Genomic DNA, 15,336 nt, shown 5'->3' on the forward strand with positions numbered 1-15,336 from the left:
TTGTGTTACTTAAATTTACTAGCATGAAAATGATTGATAATTGTGGAAAATTTGTATAATTGTATAACACCCTAAAACATGAATACATGATTGGTAGAATACAACTAAAAGAATGATAGACGGATTATCACTCATTATTTATTAGTTTGTGAAAAACTCAATACGAGGAATGCATGCAGTTCGTTATGGGCACAAAAGGGTTTCCCAAGCCAGACAACAACCACCTCAGCAAAATTCATCAAATTACCAGCGCATATATATACAAGTTATCATCGTTATTAGTGTCTCCCTAAAACAAAATGTATAATTAATATGTGTAATAATACTACTACTAATAATGCTAATAACGAATAATTCAATTGTTTTAAGAAGAATAATAATAATGTTCTTTTAAAAGTTGTGCAAGTAAAATGGTTTGTGAATGCCAATAACGAATGATGAAACTGTTTTGCACTTTATTTTCAGTCACTTTTAGACAAGGAAATGAGAGGTTGAAAAGATAAAAGCAAAAAATAGAAAGAGTCAGCTTAAAGAGTTATAATGTTTACAAGTTTTAAGTTCTATTTAAATACACCAACATAAACTTTTCACCAACAATGCTTTTTGCCTTTTCCTTACAGATGCATAATCCAAATCCAACAAAACACAAGATTTAAGATTTGATATAAACTTTGATGAAGGGAATTATGCGTATATAAGTTTATATACTCGTATGATGAATCAAATACAGTAACTATTTTATTCTGATCCTCGAAAATTATAACAATCCATTGTCATTATAAACATAAACAAAGCAGAAACACGATTACAAAACTCACAAGTCCGTACCCAACTCATAAGTGATGCTATAATCCATTACTATGTTGACTTACATGTATTCAATTTAGGATTTGCAAGTCTAAAAAGTGGTTTATTGAGCACCCTGTTATCTTCCATGAATCTTACAACCCCTTTTTGATGATAAATAACCTAAACATTTTACGAACTCTAAACACAATTTACCCACAGAGATATGCACTTTAAGTTCCGATTTGAACCTATCAACGAATGCAAATCTTGAATTTCCTATTTTTGGAAATCTAGTCGTGGCATAATACAAAAGATTAACTTGTTGTCTAAAATAATGATGGCCAATTAACTGATCATTCACTCGATGTGTTGTTGCTTGAGCTGCCAACCCAGTATTGTTTAGAGGCGACAAAAATTTTCTTAGGGACAAAGGGTCCATCTTCATGATCCAACAATTTAACATCCCATCTCATGCCAGCTGTGATTTTCATTACCTTGGTCAATACATCTACTTCATCTCGGAGGATGACTGAACCTTCAGGCCTCAAAATTCGGTCCATCTCTAGTAGGATGTCTTCCAAATCACATCTGTTTATCAATACCGATTTGTCAATCAAGATGATCAACTCCAGGGTTCAAATTAGTTAAACACGTATTGCAAGGAGTAGTGAAGGAAGTTAATCTTTTGGGTCGCATTCTACATGCTTTATATACTAGTAATATAATGGAGATACTAATTATTTAGTACGAACGTTAAGGGGAAAATCAATAAAGATAACACGACAAATTCTGCTCTATTACAGATAGAAGACACTTATTTTAGGCAGAAAAGTACAGGGTTTAGGGATTCAGATTATTCATTTACCCATATGTACATAGTGTATTAATTGATATTTCTAGGTACAGATTGAAGTACTTACTTGTTCTCGTACAAGCTGAATAGACCATTGCCATGAATAAGGTCATATGTCCTTGGGTAAGTTGAGAAGCCTTCACACCTGAAAGACAGACAACAATTGAGTAATCTATTAGATAATAATATTGGATATCAGATTTAATGTTAACTTTTGTCAACATGTCAAGTAATTTACAAACTTAAGCAAAAAGTATCATTGTGAAAAGGTGGTCATATACACATTCACTTTAAATTGCATCAACTTGGGTCACATTTTATCATTAACAAGTCAGATGAGACAAGTTTATACTGTTTCCTATTTGATCCACTACATCACCAAAGTTCAAATGATAAAGATTTACAGAACTCACCAGTCATGATATATACCGATAAGACCACGCTCATAGACAACACCCAATGTGTTTGGAGCAATAGTCGGCACAACATTCATCACCCATAATTTATTTGAGTCAAGAGCTGCAGCAAAACCTCCAAGACCAGCATTCATATCCATAATGTTTCTGTATCTTGAGGTGCCAATTAACCGATTGGATCTTTTGTAAGTACCAACATACATCTTCCAAAGTTTACTATCTTCTTGATAAGATTCAACAGAAACATCTGGAATTAGTCCCTTGGATACACGAGGAGGCACTGCCTGTAGCCTTGCTGGGAACTTTTTCAACTCCCCTCCTGCTACTTCATTTGCACTCTTAACTTTAGGGTAGGGAGTTACACATGTTTCCATTTTCTTGTACCTAATTATAATTACGAGGTAATAATTGATTAGATAACTAGGACTCCAAACCCACTTGCATTTCCAGTATTAAAATAGTAATATAAAATTTTCTCTCACAAGTCAAAATCAATTTCACTTTGACATCAATGAGCATGGCCTATATGTCTGGTTCAGTCACACACACTGAAATTAATTGCATTCTGGTTTTTCAATCAAGATTTCAATGGACCTAAATGCTCTGATTCAAACCAGAAAAATCTAAATGGGGTCCCTTTTAAATGAGTTTGTCACAAAATTACAATGTACTGATTCATATTACTCTTTAAGAAGGCTAAAAATGAACAAATACCAATTTAAAAATCCATCAACCATTATATCAATTGTTGAAACAAATAGCATTCAGCTTCTATTCTTAATTTTCAGGCTGACTCAAAAAACACAAATAAAGCTCGACACAAAACATGGTAAAGAGCCTAGAGTTGATTATGTGTAAACATCATCTATTGAAAAAAAAACTAACCATGCTAAATAGAGTTAAACATGAAAAGTTGGGAAGTTAATCTTCATAATCAATTTTCATGATATTCCTTAAATAGTTATTTTTATTCAATGCAAAACACAAAAAAACTTGAGGAGCATAGCAACTCACCATACATCATCAGCATCACTGGATTTGCAGAAATTCACAGAATCCATTTGGCAGGATTCGGTGTTTACTTTTTTCCTCCATATAGCAATATCTCCCTTCTCATATTTCTTCTCCCAGCAAAGAGATTCAGCAAGCTTTTCAATCTTTCTTTGCTCTGCCTTCAGATCCTCTTTTGACCTTTTCCATGTCTGATAGTATGTCTTCCAATTGATTGGAGGACCAGATAAGATCCAGAATCCTCCAGGCCTAAGTACTCGATCAACTTCCATCAAGTACTTCCCATCTGCCCACAATTTCGAATACTTCATATTACAATTTTTATGCATCAAGAAATTTAGAAATATCAGTTATAAGTTGCTTGCATGTAAGCATGTTCAATTAAGGGAAAACTTGAAACATGTTTGTCTAAGTTTTCACTCCATGCTAGAATAGAACACTTCAAAAACCTAAGAATATACTTGTAATTTAAAAGTGACAATTTTAACGGGTTAAGAAGTAACAAAAAGAATTGGATGAAAGCAAAATCGGTTGAAAGACTCTCAAAATATGCTTCTAACACAAAAACCCTGATAAATTATTTAATTTAGAGTGCATTGAAGGTAATAAAAACATATGGATGAAAGCAAAACCAGTCGAAAGTCTCCCAACGTATACTACTAACACATGAACCCCACTAAATTATTTAATTCAGAATGCATTTAAATAATAGAAGTTTTGTAACCATATTTGATACTTTAATCACTATAAAAGGTTTTGGAGAAAAAGCCTATTGAGTGGACCAAAAACCCAACCTGGCCCAATTCGGCCCCCATACCAAAGACCTGCCTGTTCTCTTACCCAAGCCACCCATTTTTCCACATCTATTGTGATTAGTAGAGAGAGTTTTAGACTTTCTGGAAATTTACAGAATTTCAACAGTTTCACATGATATATAAGATATTAAATCAATATTATTTACATTACTCACCGTTTTCCCCCCATGGTATCAGGCATCGTGAACACTGGGCCATATCAAATGCTCTTGATGGAAAAGGAAGACTAATTGATCCAAGAACACCGATAATGGCAGGCACACCACGCTCCAAAGCAAATTGCACTTGTGCTTCATGATTGTCCCGTGGCGCAAATGAGAAAGCCAACACATTTCTCTTCATCAAGAAAGCACCCCAGCTTGCAACCTATGTCAATATTGTGAAAACAGTCCTGAGAGATTAGATGTAGCACTCTCGCCCATAATGGGTCAGTTGAGTTACGTTTTATTTCTTTTAATGGGTTAATGAATTAAGGTGAATAACGTATCGATAAGGAAATGGTTCAAAAGGGTTGAAAGTCATCCAAAGTGTATTTAAATCAATAATAACCTGCTAAATCGCTTAAAAGGTTACATTGTTTACTAAATTATATAGTTTTTGTGTCATATTTAGTGCATTATTTAATAAGCTTGTGCCTTCAGTGTGTGTACCGAGTTTGCTAAATCAATATGACCGGTGTCGCCATTCATTATGTTCTAGTAACCTTATTAATAGATATCATGTAGGAAAGAATAGCAAACAAATTGAACATAACTAAACATACCCCACAACCAGTATCCAGAGCTGTTCTGATAGATCCATCGGCAATTGGAATTACAGATGCAAGTTCGTCAATATATGCATCTGCTCCTTGTGGGAACATCGTTCCACCGCCTGGAAACTTAAAGACATTACCCTGAAACTCCACCCAATGTTGATTGGCCTTCTCAACGGTTAAATGTTTATAAGGCACATTAGCATAGTGAACATAGTCACGCCCTTTAGGCCATGGAAACGGAGTTGAATACCCTTTTGGAGCTGGAATAAGACATTTTAACTTTTCCTCTTGAGGAGGGCAATGTCTTTCTCTATAAACCATATCCTCTCTTGGAAACTTCATGGCTCGGTCCTGTTCATGACAGGGTGTGTAGTCGGTGTATTTGACATCACATGGCTTGATCAATTTAGCTTTTGGTTTGGAAGAATCGGGAATAGGAATACTATGATGAGAGTCAAAATCAAGACTAGCAAAGTCATCCTCACATTCGGTTTTCTTGGTTATGTCCATCGCTATGCTATCTCCCTTTCCAAAACCACTTTTCTGCCACGTTCCTAGTAAGTAAAAGAAACAGCAAAGCCCGAACACAACGATTATAGACAACGGACTTCTTCGTCTATTTGCCGGATTATTCTTAGACCCCATCTTGTACTACAAAAACCCTGTTCCTATAATTCATCGCATCAGTTAGTAAAATGTAACAATACATACTTAGCCACTTTAAGTAATAAAATTTACGAATTTAAATCAAAAATTCAACATAAACGGAAACACGAGATAATGAGACTCGTATGATTCGAGTTAGGTCCCTAACAACAAAAGCATGACACTAACTTTCTATATATAGTAATGTACAATAGTGCAAATGGTTTCAAAAATCATTGAAGATGCGGCATGAGGGTTAAGTAAATGAAATTGCATCCAATCCAGCTTACTTTCAAGCATCGTAATTGTAACGATTCGATTTTATTTGTGCTTATGTGTCATCTATATAAGTTGTCATGTCGGCAAAAGTACTACCGGATACATACAATAACAATATTTGAAAGCGCACACATCTAATTATTTTGGGAATAAAATTTTTGAAAAATATAAGATCGATTCAGATAATAAGAACAAAAAAGTTTTCAGTTTACCAGATCAAGATATACATATAAACTTGAAATGTTTGATCCAAAACAGCTAATCAATTCAGATCAAACTAAGCATAGATATATACACACATATAGTTAATGAACATAATAATAATAAGAATAAATGAGAAAGTACCTGAATGAATGAAATGCAGATTTAAGTGCTTTCTCTCCACTCAATTTTGGCAGGCATACACATTAAAAAGATATCATTAATAGTAGGAAGTAGCTTTTTTTTTTTAAGTAGGAGAAAGAGTGTGTGAAAGATTTGATGAGGTTTTATTATTATATATAGATATATGTATATGTATATGTGTGTGTATTATACTAATAAAATAATGATACTAATAATGAGGAGGAAGAAAAATGTGACGGAGTTGACGGATCCGACGACGGCGGTCGGTGACGGTGTGGGGAGAGATCTGTTTGATAGTATTTGTTTATTTGTAGTTGGACTTGAGTGATTTTTCACGACGTTTTTATCGCTGCCGTTATAACCAACATTTTTTACGTTCGGTATCTTTATCAAGTCAAATCAAATGGTGATATTTGCATATACTGTATGAGTATATGACTAACATAACACTATGTTAGAGCCTAATTCTTTTGATTTTCTGGATTAATGTGCATAGGACTTATATTATGTATTAGAGCCTAATTATGTTGACTTTTTTTTTTTCTTGATTTATATATATTTCTGATATTTGGTTAATCTAATTATCCAACTTTAGGTACACAGTACCAGCTTAAGGTTTTTAGAAACTTAAAGTGATATCACTTTTGGCCTTTGGAGGCCTAGCTCATTAACATAAAAATTAAACTAAACAAAAAAAACTAACTCGACTTATGCTATTGAACTACTAGTAATTAAAAGATACAGATATTGATGTAAAACTAATACAAGGTGTTATTGTAATGCAAATTATATTTGGATTTAGTCCAAAATTCAAACATTTAAGTCTCGAATACAAAATATAAATTTTTGGAAGCCTAAAACGATCACCTAGACCCATAATACTGTTGAGCCACCTCTAAAATACATCACCGGATTTTAGATAGCCCAAATTCATAAATAGTGAATTACTCGGTTAAAGTTTTTTGTTTCCTATAATATTTGAGCTTATAATTCCTGGATATTTTCATACTAGCGTTGTACCCGCGCGATGCAGCGGGGAATAAGAAAAAAACACCGGTGGTTTGATGGTAGTTTGTGGGGCGGCGGCAATGAAAAAGAAAAAAAAATAAGCCGGCGGCAGTGGATGGTGGTTTGATGGTGGTTTTTGGGGCGGTGGTGGATGGTGTCTATGGAGGATAGCGTACATAGAAGGTGGATTGCGGCGGTGGATGGTGGTATTTGGGGCGGTGGTGGATGGTGTTTATGGGGGGAGAAAATCAGAGAAGGGGAGAAAGAGAGAAAATCAGAAATCGGATGAGCGTATGTGTGTGTAATGAGCGTGATGGAGAAAAAATAGGGTAGTGTAAATTAGGAGGGCATAAAAGACATTTTAAAGGTAGAAGTGTTAAAATGGGGTGAGGTAGTTTGCTTATTAATGAAGTATAGATTTAAGAACAAACTTATTCTACTTGGTCATCACTCACGTTGTTGTAAGTCTACAATTTACGTTCGAGTCAATATATTTCAATGGTTAAATTTTATGTAATTTGGTGTTTAGTTATTTTTGTTATTAGGTATTTTTCTTATGAATCCGTCCCTTATTCGAATCTTATCCAAATTTAAAAAATTAAAAATTGGAAAATTAAACTCTTTTATTTTAATTAACCGATATATTACGCCTTTTTCCCCTGAAAATAATGTCCATCACAATTTACATTAACTGATCATTTATCATTATAAGTTTTATATGTACCTGCTTCATATCACACTCTATAATAATTGATCATTTATTTGATTATCAATTTTATATGTACTTGTTTCGAGTCGATTGTTCAACTTAACAATATAAATATAGCTCTCTTTTAAGTCATTATACCAAGTAACTATGATAAGGGTAGGTTCACTCTAATCCAATCAAATCTTATTAACGAATGGTTTTATTATTCAATAAAGTACGAGTATCTTTCAGCAATAGATTATCACAATTAGTTGAAAGAACATGTGTAAATATAAGTTTATATACGAAAAAGAAGGTCCAATATCATTATTGCTTTTGTTATTATTATTATTATAGTCATTGGTTAATAAACTTCGTACTATTATAGCATCCGTCTTGATAATTAATAAAGTTAAAGATGGCCATGTTTTTCGTTGCCGACATGATGAGGTGTGGGACGTATGAAAATGGATCCCAAAAATGGAATTTATTAGAGATCCCCACCATTTTGACATAAAACCATCATCTCTCCCACACTCATTAACTACATACATCATCCTTCCAATTCTTTTAATTTTAAAACTCCATATACCATTTGTTTATTTGTAAAACAGAATAGACTATTCAAGATAAAGGTTAAAATATAAAGCTTGATGTAAATTTAAGCTGAAAATATAAATTATTAAAAGATGAAAGTTAAAAATGTAAATTTTGAAAGTGGGCTCACAGGATATTGTTTACCTTCTTTTTTTAATTGGTGAATTTTGCTTGAAATTTCGTGTCGCGATTCGACAGTAAAAGGTCTAGCATACGTTGTGTTAACCGGGTCCGCGCTAGAGAGCTCATTCGAAGTAGAAATGTCTATTTCAAATACCCAATGGGGAAAAAACCACCTACTAATCTGCCCGAAGGCACGACGATTAATAGGGGTAAAACTCTGCCCCCTCAGACTTGAACCTGGATGTACCCAAGCCAAGTCTTCATAGAAGGGCTACCTATATCTCAAAGTTGACGGAATGGGGATTCGAACCTGAGACCTATAGGTCATCGGGGGAACTCCAAACCACTACACCAACTCATCATTGATTAGATATTGTTTGACTATTTTTCAAACAATAAAAAAAAACATGAATATGTTAAGAATCCGTTATTAATCCTGTAATTAAAATATAATTGTAGAATTAGAAATTTATATACAGAGGATCATATGGAACTTTCAAATGGAACTTTCAATGCACGGAATATACTTTGTAATTAGCAAGATCACATCATTTTTTACTTGCTTGATCCACGCTTAATTGCGCGCTTCTAGTGCAAGTTTGGTAGCTTATAAATATTTGTGAGTCAATGCATACTTTAATTAAGCTAACCAGGGTGAATCCTTTATCAAAAAAATAAGCTTTGTGAACATATATCGATATCCAATTCCATTTGTGCAATAAATATTGTAGAAATGCAACATATATAATGCCTTTCGATTTTTATGTCCTTTTAACTATTTATTTTACATACGCAAATTGAGTTGTAGAGTTGATTTAATTGATTTCTGAACTTTTCACTCCTCGTACGTGTACACTGTACTGTATAGAATCTATTCAACTATTCATTTAAGTCAATGGGACATGTGAGCTACCGTATTATATAACAATTAAGCGTGTTTGATTAATTAAGATTCTCCGCACATTCGTGATTAAGCTATAAACAACCACCCTAGTTAATGTATTGTCAAATTCGCATTAAAAATTGAAAGTCTTTCTCTAGTTAAAGTCGTAGATTAAGCCGTTCATATTGATATACCCAACCACTTAATTTAGGTTTTATTATGCCCCTTCAAAATTTAGATTTTCTCTATGTATTTTTAAATTTTTCATCGATTTTTAAAATTTTTTTATAGGTTTTTAACCTTTGGCCCCTTTTTAGATTTTTTTTTCCATTAACTTTTTAATTTTGTCCTCGAAAATTTTTTCCTAATACCGCCTCTGATTTTTGTGTCGGTTTGTTAATTATGCATTTTATTCAATCAGGGTCTGGGCTGTATAGAATCCAATTAAGTCCATGGTACATGAGACCTAACTATATTTAACAACTATGTTTGATTAATTAAGATTCTGTATGTAACTAATAACAAACATAGAGCGTAATGTCTTTGTTTATGATCACCTAGCCAGCTAAACAAGACGCACTGCTAGAAGAGTATTTCGTAGACCCGGTTGGTCTTTCTTTTGTATGTAACCTTGTTGCTTTCCAGACCCAAGTAATATAGCAGGTGATCGAGTTTGTTTTTTAAATCTTTTACCAAACAAAAAAGGAGTTACTACAAAGTAATTAAACTTTCACGTCGATCTGATTTACTCAATATAACATGCGTGTTGATAAAAGGGTTCTGGGCCTGTAGATATAGAACCCGTATTTATTCTTTCTTGCGATATTTACCTATGAGAAGTGATAAAGCTACAACAAGTTTTAGCCATCTACAGCAATGTTTGCTTTATACACTTGTACACTGTGCTGTAAAACATGTACATTTGTTGTAGATGGCTATTGTTTGTCATATATATTATGAACTAAAATGGCACTAATCATATACTAATATTATTTCTATTTGTACTGGACTACTATTTTGTGGAATAACATGCTTGCAGGGTTAATCCTTTAATGTCTATATAAGAACAAAATTGTAGCTACATAAAGGTAACAAGTGCATTTGATTTAGGTGTATCTGCTCTGACTCTATTATGATCAAACAGAGAATGGTTGTAAAGGGTAAATAGTTGTTAAGAAAAAGACATGTTAAAACAGTTGCAAGAGTCAAAACCATTTACTTTTTGAAAAGCTTTATCTCTTAAAATTTTACATCAGAAAGTTACTTATATAGGTGAAAAGATTAACACCTAATAGAACAGTTCTCATACATTCTTGTTTCATTTTCGTAATTCTAAATCCTTTGACAATGAATAATATTGTGACATTATTGTTGGTAGCACTCATTGCATTATTACAAATCAAACAAAGTTTTTGTAGTAACCAGCCTCTTGTTCTAAGTTACTATGAAGAAACATGTCCCATGTTGGAAGAAATCGTTAATCGTCAAGTAAAAATTGCGGTTCTGAAAGAGCCTCGAATGGCTGCTTCACTTCTTCGCTTGCATTTCCATGACTGTTTTGTCTTGGTATCATTTACATTTACATATATGTTTGTCATTGTCATTTCCATAATATCTTAAACCCATATGTTGACTTAGAGTTGCATACTTTTGTGCTACTCATTTGCATAATATGTGGGCCCGGATAAGCATGTAAATGGGAGCCACGGAGCGTAATGACATTTAACTGATGATACTGGTGCAGGGGTGCGATGCTTCGGTTCTACTAGATGATTTTGAGGGTGTGCCAAGTGAAAAGAATGCAGGACCTAACGTGAACTCGTTAAGAGGATTTGAAGTCATTGATGAGATAAAGTACCTTGTTGAAGATGCATGTCCTTGTACCGTTTCATGTGCAGACCTTCTAGCCATTGTTGCTAGGGATGCCGTCACTATGGTTCATTTTCTTCTCTTTTTTAAAATGTTTATACCGCCTTTTATTACATATATTTACCAAATGTGACTACTGAATTCTGAACTACCTTTACTAGTTTATTGGTGCTTGAAATAACTTAAACACTATCTTTTGTTATGTCAAAAAGAGCGGCGGGCCTAAATGGAATGTGTATTTAGGAAGGAGAGACTCCACGAAAGCAAGCTTGAAAGGCGCAAACAAGTTCATTCCTGCTCCAAATTCTTCTTTGGAAACCCTCATTGCCAACTTCCAAGCTCAGGGTCTTAATATTCAAGATTTGGTTGCTCTTTCAGGTACATCACATATAACATATACTTACAACCACCTGATATTATTTGTTCTGTTTTATCCTTTTTAATTCATTCATTTTATAATAAGACGTTTTTAATTCATTTGGCGACGACATAACAAGCAATGCTTTAGTACATTAACAAAATAACCAGTGTATTTAACAAAATCTCGTATTATGTTATTAATCCGGTACTTTTGATTAAAACAATTTAGAAGATTGTAGCTACTGAAATCCATGGTGGACTATTCGACTGTTAGAACTTAAAAGTAGTCTCCATAGTAATATACTCGTATTTTGTTGGTCTACCTGTTTCCATTTCCGTTAAACAGGTAGCCACACAATCGGAAAGGCAAAATGCAGGAGCTTTAGGCAAAGAATCTATGACTACAATGACTCAGAAGAAACCTCGTATAATAATCACCACAATGACAATGAATTCTTAAGAGTGTTGGAATCAATATGCCCAAAATCTGGAAGAGATGACTCTTTGGCACCATTAGATTTAATGACTCCAACTAGATTTGATAATCACTATTTTCACAACATAAAAAGGGGACAAGGACTTCTTATTTCTGACAACGTGTTGCTTTCTGAAGATGTTGAAGGGGAAATTCGAGACATCGTGTGGGAGTTTGCTTCAGACGAAGAAAAGTTCTTTGAGTCGTTTGCATATTCAATGATTAAAATGGGAAACATAGATGTACTCACAGGGTATCATGGTGAAATTAGAAAGAATTGTAGGTTTGTCAACACCTAAATATATATTATAATTACTATTGATCTGTTGTATTTTATCCATTTGGTTGTTTGTTAATGAAGCATCTATTTATGCTGTTTCATGGCACTTAAGGGCTACATTAAAAATCAATTTATGTTTTGTATGAACTTAATTTGATCATCCTCTACAAGTACCCTTTTTATTAACCAATATTTTATATATTGATTGTTGAGTAATTGTTTTCTATGTTGATAGATAATAACCAGACACCAGCCATGAATAGTCAGTTCGGCTGGCTGGCCGGCGATAAAGAATCTATTTTTTGAATGTTTCCAAACCAATATCACATAAATAGAAATATAGATACAAAATATGACAAGGAGGCATAAAATAATAGATTCGACGGGTATATATATAATTCTCAAATCAAAGAAAGATAGCAAGTAGCAAAGGCGATGGAAGAAAATACGGATGAGATAATTCACAGATCAGAATATGGTGGTTCAATTCCTGTTGATAATGTACAAGCTCTTGCATCTAAAGACTTGAAAGATATTCCCATTCGTTACATTCGACCAGAGATTGAGTCTGAAGAGGTATTAACCGATGAGTCACTGCAGATTCCAGTGATTGACATTAGCAAACTTATTGTTGCAGGACAACCTGGCTATGATGATGAACTGGCAAAACTTCATGTTGCTTGTAAAGATTGGGGATTTTTCCAGGTAATCCATACATATTAATATATGAATAATGGAAACATTTTAGAAAATCTTATATACATTATTTTTTTGCATATAACTATGTATACTTGATAATGCCTCGTGCTGGTATTTTAGGCCTACATTTCATTGATCATTACTGATATGCATAGCAAGTTATGATTTACAAAGTTAGTTACTTAGTTGAGAAGTTCATAAAATTGTAAACAGTTGATAAATCATGGGATATCAGAAACTATTGATGCAATGAAGGAGGTTACAAAAGAGTTTTTCAAGCTGCCATTAGAGGAAAAGATAAAATATGCACAAATTTCAAGTAGTATCGAAGGTTACGGTCAAGCATTTGTTGTATCTCAAGAACAAAAACTTGATTGGGGTGACATGCTCTTCCTCTTACCCTTGCCAGTTCCTCAAAGGAACATGAGATTTTGGCCCCAAAATCCCAATTCATTTAGGTAAATTTTACTTTTTTTTCGTTCTAAAATGATCAAATTTAGGATAAGTCAAACAGATGATCTATTCATGTACTTCTGCAATTTCTCAAATTGCTTTGGCTTCATTTGCATTTATGTGTTGATTAGGACAACCTTGGATGAGTACTCCAGCAAATTATATGGCCTTTCGATAAAACTATTTGAGCTAATATCTATAAACCTTGGAATTAAAGCCGAAGAAATTATCAAAGTGTATGAGAAATGCACACAAGGCATCCGAATGAACTACTACCCCCCATGTCCTGAAGCACACAAGGTTGTAGGGTTAGCACCACACTCGGATGCAACTGGGCTAACCCTCTTGGTTCAAGTCAATGAAGTTCAAGGGTTGCAAATTAAAAAGAACTCCAAATGGGTTCCTATCAAACCTATTCTTGGATCAATTATCGTCAACATAGGCGACGTCATGGAGGTAATTTACCAGCTTATAAAAGTAGCCTTTAAGGCTTTAACCATATAAATAACTTGGTTTAAACAAACTAAACTAACTAGAGGTGGCAAATGAGTGTGCTAAAATATTACATGTTAAGGAACTATTGACCTGATCAACCCATATATATTTAAGCTAATCATTTTTTATTTTAGTCACTTAAATTTACCCACTTATAAGTAGATAGAGTTGAAATTGCGGCATTTAGAAGTCTGTTTATATAAACCTTTTTTGGCTACTAATCGAGTTGTGTCTGAACTGAAACAGATAATGAGCAATGGAGAATATAGTAGTATTGAACACAGGGCTGTAGTTGACTTTGAAAATGAACGCCTTTCAATAGCAGCATTCCATAGTCCTGGTATTGAAGCCGTGATCGGACCTTTAATGGAGCTATGTAAGGAGAAGACACCAAAATATAAGACGATCGATGTAAAGGATTACCTGAGGTTGATCATTACCAGCAAACTTGATGGAAAATGTCTCATTGATCACATGAAGATTTAATAGAAATTAACTCTTGCTCTATAACTTAATTAAATTGCATCAAGGATGATTAGAAGTGTGTCTCACCTTGGTTACTTTCTTTTGTTACCTTCTATATTGTAAAAAATTGTTTCAAACATCAGTCATGACCAAAAGGGGATTGATGAGATAGAATACAAAAATGTTGTACGGATAATCTTGAAACAAGAATACACGAAAACTCTCACAAGAACACTCCCTTCTAACCAATTTGATGGTCGAATCATGCATATTTTCACACAAACACATTGGTAATATATCTTTTGTTGATTTTTCAAGATATTTCAAGTATAATAAAACCAAAAATAATAAAATATATAATAAGGGTATGCCAAAAAAATTTTAAATGATCAATAAACTCTTGTGAGCTTAAGATGGACTATCCATAGATGAAAAAACAATGTTTGATGGAAAGTTTTTAAAATGAATAAAACTTCCAATGTGTTTTAATATAACAGTATACTCGTTATGGAACTCCTTGAAAACTTACATCCCCACCTTTTCTACTTTTAACTTTTTATGCAAAAGGGTTAAGTTTGAACAAAAACGTAGATGTACTTAGGGAAATCAATAAGATATTAGGTTTGTCAACACCTAACTTAATACTATAACTAATTTGTTGTATTTTATGCATTTGGTTATTTGTTAATGAAGCATATATTTATGCTATTTAATTTATGGTATTTAAGGGCTATAAACAAATCAATTAATCTTGTCAGTTGTCACTGAAAAAAGATTACTACATTGTAACCACTGTTCAAGAACTTTGATGATCATCCTGACATCGTCTACAAATACCTCTTATATAAGCTAATATTTTATAAGTTTATATATATAGACGGTTGAGTAGTTGTTTTTTTTTTATGTTGATAGATCATAGACAACCACCAGCCATGAATTGGTCGACTACCATAAAGCATCGGTTTTTCAATGATTCCAAACTAGCATCACATATAGATACAAAATATGACAAGAAGGCATGATAGATTCGA

General features: G+C 33.4%; 3 protein-coding genes across 3 annotated transcripts; 2 read left to right on the plus strand and 1 right to left on the minus strand.

Annotated features, from left to right (window-relative positions):
- Positions 1–716: 716 nt before the first annotated feature.
- Positions 717–6,245, minus strand: LOC122599255 (probable methyltransferase PMT14). Its single transcript, XM_043771735.1, has 7 exons — positions 5,911–6,245; positions 4,648–5,309; positions 4,040–4,250; positions 3,073–3,355; positions 2,056–2,442; positions 1,710–1,787; positions 717–1,377 (listed from the first exon to the last, which is right to left on the minus strand). Exons 2-7 carry the CDS (start codon positions 5,284–5,286, stop codon positions 1,143–1,145), a joined length of 1,833 nt encoding a protein of 610 aa, XP_043627670.1. The 5' UTR covers positions 5,287–5,309; positions 5,911–6,245; the 3' UTR covers positions 717–1,142.
- Positions 6,246–10,556: 4,311 nt separating this feature from the next.
- LOC122601806 (peroxidase 20) lies at positions 10,557–12,212 on the plus strand. Its single transcript, XM_043774541.1, has 4 exons — positions 10,557–10,775; positions 10,954–11,145; positions 11,291–11,456; positions 11,785–12,212. The coding sequence occupies exons 1-4, from the start codon at positions 10,557–10,559 to the stop codon at positions 12,210–12,212; spliced, it is 1,005 nt and encodes a 334-aa protein (XP_043630476.1).
- A 416-nt stretch (positions 12,213–12,628) lies between these two features.
- Positions 12,629–14,326, plus strand: LOC122598916 (S-norcoclaurine synthase 1-like). The gene is made up of 4 exons (XM_043771395.1): positions 12,629–12,898; positions 13,106–13,350; positions 13,477–13,801; positions 14,087–14,326. The coding sequence occupies exons 1-4, from the start codon at positions 12,629–12,631 to the stop codon at positions 14,324–14,326; spliced, it is 1,080 nt and encodes a 359-aa protein (XP_043627330.1).
- The last annotated feature ends 1,010 nt before the right edge of the window (positions 14,327–15,336 follow it).

Source organism: Erigeron canadensis, chromosome 5, assembly GCF_010389155.1.
Source record: "Erigeron canadensis isolate Cc75 chromosome 5, C_canadensis_v1, whole genome shotgun sequence".
NCBI classification, from domain to species: domain Eukaryota; kingdom Viridiplantae; phylum Streptophyta; class Magnoliopsida; order Asterales; family Asteraceae; genus Erigeron; species Erigeron canadensis.

Excerpts from the sequence above, each read along its gene's own strand:
- LOC122598916 (XM_043771395.1), top strand. The coding sequence starts at position 12,629 with ATGGAAGAAAATACGGATGAGATAATTCACAGATCAGAATATGGTGGT. Across the intron at positions 12,899-13,105 it reads AAGATTGGGGATTTTTCCAG|TTGATAAATCATGGGATATC; the intron begins GTAATCCATACA and ends AATTGTAAACAG. Across the intron at positions 13,802-14,086 it reads ACATAGGCGACGTCATGGAG|ATAATGAGCAATGGAGAATA; the intron begins GTAATTTACCAG and ends GAACTGAAACAG.
- LOC122601806 (XM_043774541.1), top strand. The coding sequence starts at position 10,557 with ATGAATAATATTGTGACATTATTGTTGGTAGCACTCATTGCATTATTA. Across the intron at positions 10,776-10,953 it reads TCCATGACTGTTTTGTCTTG|GGGTGCGATGCTTCGGTTCT; the intron begins GTATCATTTACA and ends ATACTGGTGCAG. Across the intron at positions 11,146-11,290 it reads CTAGGGATGCCGTCACTATG|AGCGGCGGGCCTAAATGGAA; the intron begins GTTCATTTTCTT and ends TATGTCAAAAAG.
- LOC122599255 (XM_043771735.1), bottom strand. The coding sequence starts at position 5,286 with ATGGGGTCTAAGAATAATCCGGCAAATAGACGAAGAAGTCCGTTGTCT. Across the intron at positions 4,251-4,647 it reads CTCTGGATACTGGTTGTGGG|GTTGCAAGCTGGGGTGCTTT; the intron begins GTATGTTTAGTT and ends ATATTGACATAG. Across the intron at positions 1,378-1,709 it reads TTCAGCTTGTACGAGAACAA|ATGTGATTTGGAAGACATCC; the intron begins GTAAGTACTTCA and ends ATTGATAAACAG.